The sequence below is a fragment of the Balaenoptera ricei genome, chromosome 21 (assembly GCF_028023285.1).
Source record: "Balaenoptera ricei isolate mBalRic1 chromosome 21, mBalRic1.hap2, whole genome shotgun sequence".
In the NCBI taxonomy this organism is placed as follows: domain Eukaryota; kingdom Metazoa; phylum Chordata; class Mammalia; order Artiodactyla; family Balaenopteridae; genus Balaenoptera; species Balaenoptera ricei.
Genome location: NC_082659.1, coordinates 21,919,927 through 21,934,136, shown reverse-complemented (window position 1 = coordinate 21,934,136; position 14,210 = coordinate 21,919,927). Strand labels below are relative to the sequence as shown.

General features: G+C 36.5%; 1 protein-coding gene and 1 long non-coding RNA gene across 3 annotated transcripts in view; one reads left to right on the top strand and one right to left on the bottom strand.

Moving 5' to 3' along the window:
- Positions 1-12,357, top strand: part of LOC132356414 (uncharacterized) — a 79,779-nt gene extending 67,422 nt beyond the window's left edge. Inside the window, exons 3-4 of the long non-coding RNA XR_009499850.1 lie at positions 5,825-5,996; positions 12,225-12,357. This is a non-coding gene — a long non-coding RNA (uncharacterized LOC132356414). The remainder of the gene's footprint in view (positions 1-5,824; positions 5,997-12,224) is intronic.
- The window catches only part of LONRF1 (LON peptidase N-terminal domain and ring finger 1), a 45,129-nt gene that overhangs the window by 17,275 nt on the left and 13,644 nt on the right, over positions 1-14,210 (bottom strand). The window contains exons 2-10 of one of the 2 annotated variants that reach the window (XM_059909194.1): positions 13,360-13,478; positions 12,210-12,332; positions 9,023-9,172; positions 8,265-8,505; positions 8,070-8,166; positions 6,640-6,754; positions 3,371-3,492; positions 810-968; positions 535-697 (exon numbers count right to left, since the gene is read on the bottom strand). In XM_059909194.1, coding sequence (XP_059765177.1) covers positions 535-697; positions 810-968; positions 3,371-3,492; positions 6,640-6,754; positions 8,070-8,166; positions 8,265-8,505; positions 9,023-9,172; positions 12,210-12,332; positions 13,360-13,478 — 1,289 coding nt within the window. The remainder of the gene's footprint in view (positions 1-534; positions 698-809; positions 969-3,370; positions 3,493-6,639; positions 6,755-8,069; positions 8,167-8,264; positions 8,506-9,022; positions 9,173-12,209; positions 12,333-13,359; positions 13,479-14,210) is intronic. The other variant, XM_059909195.1, reaches the window with a different exon arrangement.

Genomic DNA, 14,210 nt, shown 5'->3' with positions numbered 1-14,210 from the left:
CGGACAGTGCTTTATCTGTGATGCCCTAGAGTTAGACACAGTTGGGTGCTGTGTTCAGTTTTAGGTTATCTTAGGCATATCTGAATATAGAACAATTCTTCCAGGATTTTATGTGTTTACCTTTACGTCAAAGTTCAATCTACTGATGATTACATCAGCTTTGACTACTAATAAATTCAGTTTAAAAGGGTAGGAATTAGCAGGTTTCATAACTTACATGGATTGGAAGTTCAACTGAATCCACTGCTATTGTTAAGCAATTACCATGCGAATACACACATACATTCTAGGCACTGTGCTGGCTGTCAAGCCAGTAGAAATGAACAATATATCTCGGTGCTGGTCTCCCAAGTTCTCTTGGAACTCACGATGGTTAAGAGCAAGATGAGGAAAAGGTAACTTGGAGCTAATCTGTTTAAGTATTGAGGGTCTCTGACAGGAAGAACTGGTTAATGTTCCTATCAGCCTTTATGCGTGTACAATGCCTAGGACACAGTATACCAGAGCATGCTGAAAAAGAATAGTTTTTAATACCTTAACATCTTCCAGATATTCAATGTCTGCAGTGCAGTATCCATCTTTCATCCCTCTTTTTAAAACCCTAAACCGCTTTCCTCCAACTGTGTCAACCACAGACCTCCCATCAGGCAAGAAATGTACATTTCTAATTTGTAACATACAACCATAATCTGCAAAACTAAAGGAAAAACTCCAATTAATATCAAAGTTCAAGCAACAAGCATGCAAGTTCTCAGCAATATTCAAAGAAAATTCCAGAATCAATAAAAATATTTACATAAAAAGCATACCCATTTTGTGTATCGCTGACACACATCCCAAACTGTTTAGTTCCAGTCTGTATACTTCTTCGAATCATCAATCTGTATCTTGGCTCAAATACATGAAGAGGGCAAGGCACAGTGGGGTAGGCCATAGTGCAAACAAATATTGGAACATTCTTGGTCAAGCTGAAGAAGAAAAAAGTTTCATTATTATATATCAGGACATACAACAAAAATGAGTGACGCTTGCAACAGTAATAAATAATAGGCAAATTCACTCTAAAATCAGGTGATTTTTATTTTTGGTAAGAAAAGGAATCAGCATCCTTTTCATTTAAGCTCATACTGATACAATATTAATCCTAAAAAATCTGTTGGTGATCCTCTTACTAGTAAATTTGAATTTGATATACAAAGTTATCATACAGAGCTAAGTATCTTTATGAATCACAAAGCAATTGATTATAATTACTATTTTATATTAAAATCTGTTTAAAATATTTCTAACATGACAGAGTTAGTATACTCTTACTCTTAGATAACAATAAGAAAACGTGAGGTCCCACAAAAGACAAAAAGCAAATCATTCAAAATTTTTAGGCATTAAAATATTTTCATATTAACAAAAACAGGTAATTCAATGAGATAACATTTTTTCCAGATAATTAAAATGACAACACTGTTATTGCCATATTGGCAAGAAATGTGAAGGATAAAGGCAGTGTGCAGCTTTGGCAAGGGTGTGGGAAAACTGGCAGTGTGAATAGCACAACCATGCTGAAGAAGAATCTGGCCATATGCATCAAACGCTTTCAAAAAGATTCATATCCTTTGAACCAAAAGGCTCACTTTTTTCCTGCAAGTACTGTAAGAATGTTCAACATAGCACTGTGTATAGTAGCCAAAACTTAGAAGCAAAAAGAGAAGGCCAGTAAAATAAATTATGATGTAACCATAAAATACTACATTTAAATGTTCAGATTAATGAGAAAAGGAAGTTACAGAAATGATAGGATTAAAATGATCCCATCTTTATTTAAAATGTATTTATATACATTAAAATTGGGAAGGATATATGCCAAAATGCCAATGATGATTACGTTTGGGTTACAGATTATGCCCCCCCCCACTTATATTTTCTAGTCTTTCTTCAAAAAGACCACAAATTACTTAAGTAAAGGCAATATTTAATACACACGTTTAACATACCAGTCCTAGTTCCTCTACTTTTAAAACTGTATATTCTGCCTTCATTGAGCACTCTTATGAACATAAAAACTGGGGGGGGGGGGAGCCAGTATACCTCTTAATTAGCAAAACTTGTAAGTACCAGGGGATGAGCTACCCCTTAAAATAACAGCCCTGTTAGTACACAGCAAGATTCCCTGAAGCCTTTCCATCACACTCAGCTTCCCTCACATCACTACTCTTTCTGTCATCCATGGATTTCCACTCTTCTGTGAGGGGTCTGGTCCTGTCACTATGTTTTAGTATTTCAAAAATATATCCGAAGCATTCTTATATCCTAGCTTTTTGCAGTGTTGGTCAAAAAGGCTTATAATCCTCACATCAGAATATTTTCTATCATAAAATCACCCAATAAAATATCAGTTCCATGAGGAGACAAATCAATATCAACTTCTATAAAGAAAAGATTAGAAACCTTTCTTCTATTGAAGGCCACTGGCCCAATGAAGACATTTGGTAGACACATATTGAAAAGGAAAATCTGCAAGCACAAGTATTTTTTTCTTAGAAAGAAATATAAAATGTTTAATCTGTATTTTTAAAAAATAGAAACAGCATATAAAAATGACCATTTTGTTCTTTAGTGTCCAGTTAAAAGAAAGAAATTAGAAACCCATGAAAGAAACTTGGACACTCAAGAAGAGACTGGTGAAAAGACAGGGGAAGAGAAAGGAAAAAGAAAGGTAGAAGAAAGCTATACAGAGCAACAAAACCATGTCCAACCTACCCAGCCCCAATTAGCTTTTATGTGCTCTTAACTAGTGGTACCACTGAATCCCAAAGTTACCACCAGGTTTTTCACCTTGCTGATACTAAGTCATTTCTGCTAACAGTCAATATCTTCATTAATTGAGAATTTAGCCCCTAAGTCACCCCTTCCAATTTCAGTCTCAGGCCTCAAGGTCCCACCCCCTTCAAACCTCTGATTGGCTAACCCTCCTGCCAATCCAGGCCATTTATCCTCCACCTTCCCCCTGCACCACCATGATTGATGCCTGAGGGATGCAGCTCCCAGCAACCACCTCCCTGCTCTCCATTCCCGATTGATTCCAGGGCCTGATGTCACTGGAGGAAAACCCTCCTCCACCTAAAACACTGCTTCAGGGCAGAGAGCTGAGTCAGTCACTCCCAACAGAACATCTAGAAGTTACCAAATGAACTTTTAAAAACTTCCGTCTGTTGAGGACAGGGGAAGCTGGCCAATATTTGTTTAAAATATGCCTTTGACTACACTGGGTTGAACTAAAGACAGAACCCAGCTTGCTGTGAGGCTTCTCCTTACTATTTCAAAGGGTAGTAGTTCGTAATTTGATTGTTAATTTTTATGAGAAGAAACTTACTGTGAGAGTTCAGCAGTTTCTTCATCATATATTTTTTTTCTCTCAGACAGTTCATCAGGCAGATACTTCACTATTAAATCTTCCAACAGCTGTGTGACACAGTACCTCCTATCTGCTAGATACTGAAAAACAATATTATTTTACATTCCAGTGCTTTTTTTCCTACAGTATAAAACAGGCAAAACAGTTTAACTTGATATAGTAAAGTCTTTATTACATATTTATACAGTCAGTTCTGAATTAGTGAGGGGGACCATTACAATGGATGGTGCTAAACAGGGAAACCTGCCTGAGGCTTAGCTCAAGAGCATTAAAGACACATACTTGCAACCTGAACCAAGTTCTGTATATAAGACCCTTGTCTTGCTATGATCATACATCTTCATTAGCAGCAGTCAGCGCTGCCCTGCCATCTCCCACACCAAAGGCCAAGTTCCATCTCACAGTGCATGAGTATCTGAAACTAGCATTTGAATTGAGAAACAAAAATAAGATAAGGAATGAAGAAAATGATGCATTTGCCTTATTTAAGAAAAGCAAAACTACTCCCCTTTTTTTGTCCCCCATTTCAGTGGCAGAGTTTCCAGGTAATTTTTCTTTCAGATTTTCCTTCCATTGTCATCCCACTATGACTAATGATCCCCTTATTAAGAGGCTGCTTTTCCTATGTGAGCCACCCTCTGTATAAAATGGTCCATTTGTGCCACTCCCTTAATACTCTGAACACTGCCACCCTCATGCATTTTTGTGTTATTCTCTCTTCCAACTGCCAAAAGCCATCTGACTATCCTTCAGGATCTGGCTCCAATTTTACCTTTTGCATAAAGTGTTAATTATTTTTTTGTCTCCCAAGAATCCCTTACTTAACCCTTTACCATATAAAAGGCAGTTACCACCTTTACCATATAAAAGGCAGTTACCATACCCCACACTATATTACATGGACAGGGGTACATTATATCTCTGTAACTAAACTAAGAACTGCATAGGGCCAGGGACCAGGTCAGTGTGTGTGCAGGATTTTGGACCAAAAAAAAAAAAAAGCCCAATACCAATTATTTAATAAAAGTAATGAGGAAAAACTCTTGGGAGACAATCACAAGATAAAGAGAAGCCACCTTTTTCTCTGTAGATCCAGCAAAAAGTTTTGTCATTATCCAATGAAGTACAGAGTAGGAAATATGAATGGTGGGGAAATGGGTTATAGTAGTGGTTTTTAAGGTTTAGCATGAACCAGGGCTTGTTAAAATGCAGATTGCTGAGCCCCACCCCAGGGTTTCTGATTTAGTGGCTCTGGGGTAGGGTCTGAGAATCTGTATTTCTAAGAAGTTCCCAGGGGATACAGATGCTGCTGGTCAGGGGAACATACTTTGAGAACCACTGGGCTGTAGACTGGAGAGACGTACTCCTGAGCAGATAATATGTACACACATAACTGAAGAGTTTATTATAAAATTAATCAAATGACAGATACTATAAAAGCAGTTTCATTACCGTTTTCTATTAAATTAAGATGTTTTAAAATTTAAGACTCATGTATTAAATGTGGGAAGTACAGCCTCTCTTACAGTACTGGTAAGAATCTATTTTTTGTACATTACTCGGAACCTAGGCAATTTGGCAATTGGTTTTAGTAAGAGTCTTATAAATATACATCCTTTGATCCGGTAATTCTCCTCCCAGGAATTTACCCTAAGAGTCAAAGACACAAACCACAGTATACTAAAACAAAATAAAACAACTTACATACCCAACAATAGGAAAATGTTACATCACTGGACTAGTATACTGCTACAAAAAATGTTACATCACTGGACTAGTATACTGCTACTGCTTTAAAATGTATTCAAATGAAAAAATGAGCAAAATGAAATGACAAGTAGGAGAAGTAGAAAACTGTAGAGCACGTCAATTTTATCCTTGTAAATATATATTTAGACTTTACCAATTATATTATACAGGGTGTCTTCAGGTCAGGACAAAGGATAAAGTTATTTTTAAACAGTATGTTATGTTTTAAAATAATATCCTTATTTTATTTTCCTTAAAAGTCCAGACATTTTTTCAGGTGAGAGAACTCTAAATTTAAAGCAATGTATCTAAATGTTAATCTGAAAAAAGCATAATAAATATATGAGCGTATCTAAAAACTCTGGAAAACCAGGAAAGACAGCATGTTTAGAGTACTTCACCTGAAAACATTGAGTATACTAGTTGAAATAACTAACAAACTCTTTAAGAAGGAAGTTTTTTTATCTTATGTTTCCTGACTTTGTGAACATTCTTTATGTGGTTTTCTGTTTTACTACATATAGGCTGGTTATGCTACATGCCATAGGATATCTGTACAGAGCTATGTTTTATGTATAGGAAATAACTGTGTTTTCAATAGCAAAATGGTTTTATCAATTTTTAAATTATCTGGAAGACACTTCTTTTCTTCAAACAATCCAGGGACAGAAGCACTCTCCCTGATCAATGCTACCACTGCAACTGGAACTCAGAATTCGAAGGCTTTGGCCTCACCTTTGGGGACTTCACGTCACTCAAGCACGACTGAGAGGGTGTTGCTCTCCCACTGGTTATGGAAGATACCCACCTGAGATGCAGCTGTTTGCTAATGCAGGTGATTAGTGCTTTTCAGTTACTAGACAAGGAGGGAAGTGGGAAGCTGTGCCCCCCTCTCTTCTCGCCAGGCCACCAGTTTCTAGAGCTGTGCTGTCCAATGCGGTAGCCACTACTCACATGTGCCTACTGAAATGTAAATTAATTAAGATTAAACAAAATTTTAAATACAGTTCCTTCTACACATGTGGCTGGTAGCTACCATGTTGGACAGCATAGATACAGAGCAGTTCCATCAATGCAGAAAGTTCTACTGGACACAGTTGCTCCAGATGTTAAGGGGATTGGACTAGACCTGAAATCTAGCCTAAAAATGGTGGTGGGAGGCAGGGCAGTTGGGCTTCCCCAGTACTGTCATCATTAAAATTCAATAGATTCCTGACCAGGTACTTGACCACACCTCCTTTGTTTAAAAAATTAAGTAAGGGGTCTTGGCCTTCAGACCCTCCCTGCTTTCTCCTCCCCTCTCCAAACTCACTTTTCTCTAACACTAGCATACCGGTAACGAAACAGAACCCCTTTTGGTCATTCAGCATATACAATGTAATTTATTCTGAACCTATTAATCATTGCCATGGCTGAATACAATCAAACCATGTTGCTACACTTAAGACCAATAAACAGATAAGCATAAAAATGTTTACCTCTTTTAAGCTTTCTTTACAAAGGGGACAGTATGGTGTGTGATCTAAACAACGCTCAAGACAATTCTTACAGAATGAATGTCCACAAGGGGTTGTTACTGGCTCGAAAAACAACCTGAAATCAACCAAAATACATGTTAGTTTTCACAATAAACTATCCATTGGGAAAACTGAACGAACTAATAATGGAACCATAACACTAATCTCTCTTTAGAGTAGAGGAGGAAGAAGGAGGGTCTGGTGGGCAGGAGAGGAGAGAAGGGGTAGTGGTAAATACAAGTATATCCTCCTGAAGCGTTTAAAAGTTCACCATCCACAGAGGTACCCTGCACTGGGGGCCTGGAGCTGTACTAACATAACTGCCACTCACATGTGGCTATGGCGCCCTTGAAATGGGGCTGGTCCAAACTGAGATGTGCAGTGCATCTAAAATACACACCAGATTTCAAAGACTTAGTGCAAAATTAATGATGTAAACTATATCATTAATAATTACTCATTTGTTTTTGTACAGATTCTTTTATCATCACTTTAAAATTGGTTTTCTTAATAAGCTTATAAAAGCCTTACTATATGAAATTCACAAAATAATCCACTAAATTATTACCATTGAATCCTAAAGAAATAGGAGGCTTAATATTCAAACAATATGGAAAAACTAATTTTTCTTACATTATAATTATTTCCTGAAACATGATACTTTGGAAGTTCCTAGAAGTACTGTTAGATGTATAGGTACTTCAGAAATCATCTGGGTCTAATCCCCTCGCCTCAGATGAAGAAGCCAAGACTCAGAATTAAGGGACTTGCTCAGAAATACCTCTCGTCACCCACCCCCCCCCCCCCCCCCCCCCCCCGGTGTGGACAGTGCCGGGTGCTTTACACCGTTCCCTTGCCTCCAGCACAGTTTATGTACCTGGAAAATGTTCTTTTTAAACTATCAGTCTTAGAATTACAAGCGTTCTACATAATGGAAATCCTTATCCAATGTTACTTAAAAAAAGATTTTAGAGTTAAGATAGATATACAAACAAGATAGAATCACATACACACAATACATCATTGTATTCTTACCCAAATCTAAAACCATGGAGTCTCAATAATAACATGTAGAGCTTTTATAGTACTTTACAATTCCCCAGATACTTTTTATATTTTAGTCATCTGATTCTTACAGGACTTCAATATAGGCTATGCAAACCCTGACCCCACTTTCTAAGTAAGGAAAAGCTCAATAAGGTTCAGAGATTACATTATTTGCCTAAGATGTGAAAGGGAAACCTAGGACTAAAATTCATATCTTTTGATTTTTAATCCACTGTTCTGTTACTTCACATTGCCTGTTATTAGAGTAGATTACCTTTATCTACTCTGTACTTTATTTACATTAATATAAAATATTCATCTTTTATAAAACTGTACATACTTACCTCATGCAGAGAGAACACTCAAAATCTGAGACATCTATTAATTCTTCTGGGATGTCACCGTAAGTTAATGAAAACGTACAGACTTCATTGGGAGTTTCTATTAAAACAGAGATGGGGTTATCTTTTTTAGGAAGAAGTTTGAAGGCCATTCTAAATAAATCAATGTGTTTTATATGAGTGTAGTGAAATTTTTACCTCCCTGTCTTTTCAGCTTATTTCTTCCATCTTCATTTACAATCACATCCTGGTCTAAGAGAGACAGCTTTCTTTTCAGCAGAACACCTTTCTCTTGAACACAGAGTGAAGGTTCTGAGGACACTCTTTTTAAACAATCCTCTCTGGCAGGCATGTCTGTTGAATTTATAGCCTGTGCTGACCGAGCATGGTTTAGGCTTCCTTTGACAGTCTCTGAAGTGACCTCTGCTATTTCTTCATTCTACAAAAAATACAACAAAGAAGGGTAACTAACTGTATTTCTTTACTATCCTTATTCTCGCCAGAACCAAACTGAAATTTCGATGTCTTAAAATGTTCATTTTATTGTTCATTTAAACAGCACCAACTTTTAATTCTAAAACCCTGGCAAGTAAGTGATTTTTGCCAGTACTTAGATAGCCCTGGACATCAAGCTGGCTTACATCATAATAAGGTTAAAGCAGTTATGCTAATATAGTTCCTACTCCAAGGAAACTGAAATAAACACAGTGTTCTATATTTTCCAAGCGACTGAAAGTTTTCTGACATTGAATGACCTAAATTTGTGATTAATGAGCATATACTTTACATAAAAGTTTTCAGTATAAAAGAAAAGGCCACAGATGAAATTCTATTAAGACAACGCTTACTAGGTTGAAAGTACCTAAACAGATTTTAGTACTTGAAACTAGAAAGTGAAGATCTTATCTTGTAAAGAAATACACTAGGCCCATGATTGTCTTTACTCACCCCCTTACCTGCTCTGGGCTAAGCTCACTGGCACAATGAGACTCTTCTATTACTGAAGGAAAACCAAAAGGTTTGTTTTTAATACATGGTAATGAACTCCAGGAAGAGTCCTTCAGGCCTTCTTTTAAGTTTTCAGGTGATAATAAATCACATAAAATCTGTAAGAGAAATATTATAAAAAGTAATGAAAAATATAAAATATTTGGTTGAGGATAATTTAATATAAAGTTACCTAATATTTAAGAATTTGGGGGAAATTTGTAGCAAATAACTTCATATGGCGTATAATCTACAAAAATATCAAATTACTATATCATACACCTAGAACTAATATAATATTCCGAGTCAGCTATCCATCAATTTAAAAGAAAAAGAAAGAAAACTTGTAGCCAACTTTATTTTTAATGAGCAGGGAAGGAAAAGGTTAAGTAAAAAGCAGAACTTCCATATTGATTAAAAAGTCTTGCAAAACCAAGGTGTGCCTCAATGGGGTCAAATCAATCACCTCAAATACATGATTCAAAAGGAAGGCACGGGGTGGTGAGTTTAGTAGCCTGAGAAGGTACCCAAGGTAAAGGCTGACGTTTTATTTATTTATTTATTTTGGCCGCACCCCGAGGCATGTGGGATCTTATTAGTTCCCCGACCAGGGATCAAACCCGTGCCCCCTGCATTGGAAGCACGGAGTCTTAACCACTGGACCCGCAGGGAAGTCCAAGGTTGACGTTTTAATATGAGGTTTGTAGAAAGAAGAGATCTTAAGAGAAGTGGAAAATATTTACCTTTGAACATCAGTGAGTCCTATCCTGTCAAAGTAGTTCATGGTTCATCCCAATGTATATTTTAAGGTGGACTTAAGAGTGTTTATGTGAACTTGGACCTTTAACTACAAAACTCTAAAATTCCATGTGTTTACAATGAATTTAGTTTCTCCCTGAACAAGTGACCTGCACAGTCAGTCACCACTGCCCAGCATTAATTGTGGCACCAAATGGCAGCTGTCCGATATGAGAGGCAGCTGCAGTATCAAAATCTTGGGTGCTTCTCTCAGGAATATGTCTAAAACTCTCAAAGAAGCAGGGTGGTTAAGACAGAGGAAGAACCTGGCTACAAGGAAATGAGAGGGATTCAAATTTGTTTGCTTGTCAAATAAGCTGTGTGTATATGTACAGCAGACGATTTCTTAAAGATTCAATTTGGAGGTTTGGTTTTTCAGCTGTACTGTCTCTCAACACAAAAATCAGAATTTTTCATGAGTCTTTACAATGTAATTAAAAAGGAAATATATACAATGTAAACAAAAGTGTGTGTATCTGTATGTGCTCAAGCAATACCCCATCTATAATGAACAAACATTTTAAAATTTGGGTATGTTTTTACATTTCCCGATTTTAAAAAAAGGTATTAAACACACACCCATCCTAGAACACAGCAACTCCACTCCTAGGTATTTACTGAAGAGATATAAAAACGTATGTCCACAAAATGACTTGTATAAGAATGTCCATAGCATCAACTGGAAACAATCGAAATGAAAATCGCCACTAACTGTGAATATCACAAACTGTGGTGTGTTCATACAATGGGATACTTGGTAAACAATAAAAAAGAAAAAAATTACTGGATGTATCTCAAAAATATTATGTTGAGCAAAAAAAGCCAGACACAAAAGAGTATGTAGACACAAAAGAGTATATGCTGTATGATTGCATGTATACGAAGTTGTAGAATAGCAAAACTATTCTATGGTGATAGAAATCTGAACGGTAGTTGCCTCTGGAAGCAGGGAGATTGGGGATTTGCTGGAAAGGAGATGAGGGAACTTTCTAGGATGATGGAACTATTCTATTGATTGGGGTGCTGTTACGTGACTGTATAATTTCTCAAAACTCACTGAACTGTAAAATTCATGCATTTTATTATAGGTAAATTATACCACAATTTACAAAAAAAAAATACTGAGGAAAAATAAATATTTCAAGGTAGTAGGTATTTTGCATTCACCTGACCTTATTAACGAACAAACAAATATTTACAGAAGTTAAGGATATCCAGCAGCATGGAAAATGCAAAATCATAAACCCTTAAAAAGTCTGCAATCTCACCAGGGCGATCACTCTAGCAAAGAGAACAGTCAGAAAACACACAACAGTAAACCATTTTTTGTTAAATCAATCAGTGGGCTAGAACATGTATGCAAACAAACCTTATAGAGGATATAGCAATGTTAGCTGTATTCATAAGGCATTTGGAATCTGAGAAAAATTTCAAAATTCTCATACTTCAAGGTACATAAGAATCTCCCAAGGTGCTTGTTAAACTAAACTATGCCCCAATTCCGGAGATTGTAATTCCAAAGGTCTGTAGTAGGGCCCAGGAATCTCTGTGTTTACCATGCACCCGAGATGATTCTGAAAAAAAGCCACACTCCGAGAAACACTACGAAGGTAATAAATAATGTGGCATCTTTGGGGGACATCGAGGGGAGCATCATGACAGGGCACTGAAATTATATTAGGGTAGATTTTCCCAAAACATTTTTCAAAGACTCTAGTCATCCCAGATGCTCTGTGGGTAAATCTGGCAAAAGCTGAATGCTGTTGTCATGCTAGCAAAGCAAAAACTCTTGACAAAATCTGAAGAAATCGGTTTGGTTCGACCCAATGTTTTCCAAAGTCATTTGATCAGAGAACCCCCTTCCCTTTTTCCGCTTAATTAACACCTACTGACACATCACTGTACAAACTTTGGAAAGGGATGTATGCAGTACTGAGAATATTAAGGCAAAACAAATTGAGTGGGGCAATACTACTGGCAACCATGGAAAGCAAGCAAAGTTGAGACCTGAAATGAGAGGCAAAGGAAGCCAATAAAAATTCCTGAGCAGGAACATCATGACAACAATGTTTAATTAAGGATGATTAGTCTGGCTCCCATGGAACAAACTATTAGAGAACATCTAAATTTAACTAGGCAAAAATAATGCATTTAACTATCTCTGAATGAAATGTTTTGATTTCGGTAAGAATTCAGTATGCTAATAAGTATATAAGCCTGAAAACTACTTGGCAAACTGCTACTGAATTTGACTTACGGACACTCCTTATGTTCTTACCCCAAGATTCTAATTGGCATTTGTAAAAAGACCTGTGTCGTAGCCCTACCTTGAAGTATTATAGTTGGTAAACTGATTACCTTTTCTACTTCTAGCTTTGCAGGTGCGAAATCTTCATCAAGCGCTAAGCACTGAAGAAACAGTTGTAAGGCATCACCTAAAAAACCAGCATCATGGAGGACTTTTCCTTTCCTGAAGTAGACCTTCAATAAAAGCACATATACACGACTTTTACGGATGGAATTGTTTTTTAAAAAAAAATCAGTATCAAGGGGAAAACAAAAAAAAGTCTGCTTGGAAATACTCATTTTGAAACTCTGAATGACTCTGAGGAGGCCCAAGCATTCTAAAGGCATATTTACACCCTACCCTGGAGAGGCACCTATGGGGGAACTGAGGCCCAGAAAATGACTTCAAAACCACATTGCTAATTATATCCCTTCAATGATAAGTCCAGAGGGTTCTTTCTTTTTAACAGTTGTAAAGCTGTCCGTACGATCATTTTCCCTCTTAACATTCATTGGACTTGTACTAACCAGACATGCCATCACGGGATTTTGAATCATTTTCCTTATTAATTTATAACTTTTAGAGCATCCTTACTATACTGTCCTCAAAGGCACAGCTTTGAATGGAGGAAAAAGTCACATAAAAAAATGACTTCTAGCTTAAAGAATATATATGGGAGATGAACTAATTTGCCTTGGCAGTTTGATAAAAAGGAGAATTAGTAAACTGATTATATATTATATACAAGCTGCAAGTCTTTTTTTAAAACAGCATGGGCAAGGCAACCTCCTTTGACCCCATCTACCACAGTAAACCACAGCCTAATCATCCAGTTCCCATCACAATCCTCAGTCAACTGTTCAGCCTCAAGGACCTCTTCTCTTTCCGTTGATAAAACCTCCTCCACTGATAACCAGTTTGGATCCAGCTCTGCAATAGGGCCAGTTGTATCTCTTTGAGGAAATGCTGTATATTAAAGTCTGTTTTTTTCTGTGCCTTGAATTCAGGTTGTTCTTTGGTTAGGAGACAAAGGTTTCTTATAGTTTAAAAAACTGTCATGATATTCATCCACTCAAAATATTGACCTTAGATTTCTAGAACTCTATATTGTATTTAAAGAATCACCCAATCCATTCCATTATAATTTATAACCATAACTGAATGCATAGTCCCTGCAGTTGAAATTTGTAAATGTACGCAAATGTAAGACAGTAATTTTACCTCAGGCCAATTTGGCAGTTGAAAGAGAACTGCATTTAAATCTTCTATGGCTGCTTTAAACTCTCGCAGACCAGCATATGATTCAGCTCTGTAAATTTTCAGAGTCAAGTCGCTGGGCTCTGAAATAAATATACTATGAAGGTTTGATTATTTTTAAAAGATTATTGTATAACCCACAAAATACATCACACTAGATTAAGAACTGATCTAGTCAGTAACCACCAAAGCAAAGGCAGTGAACCAAGCACTGGACAGGTGCAACCCACTAGCATGTTACAATTTATAATTATATCAAATCCTTATGAGTAGATTATTTTAGTGGAGGAAATTATGCTTTTTAAAAAAACTGAAAATATTTTTATAATATGAATAATCATCCCTAAGAAAATGTTTTCTTAAAATAGGTCATTCTGTTAAAATTTAAAAGACTCATGTCTTAGATGTTTAGAAGATTTGCCTTTTTGTGGTAAATCTTACTTTTTTATACCAATTTTGAAATCCTATTTATAAATGACCATATGTGTAACCACTGCACATGGGACCCCATAGTTACAAAGACTGACCAAGGCACGGTCTTAGGAGAGTACACAGTGATCCTGCTTCTGGAGGAAATGGGTTGATAAGAGTCAGCTTTTTTAAGAGGGAAAAAATTTTAATTCCTGCCATTAGCAAAAATGTGTTGGACAGTCCCCAGACAGATTTAATTTCAAATATTTGAGGGAAAAAAGCTTTGTTGATAATTTCACTATGTTCTCCATCACTACTTGAGAAACTAAACTAGTATCCAATTGCACTCAAAATTTCAGACACTTATTTGGTTCATTTATGATACTACAATCAACTACTACAGG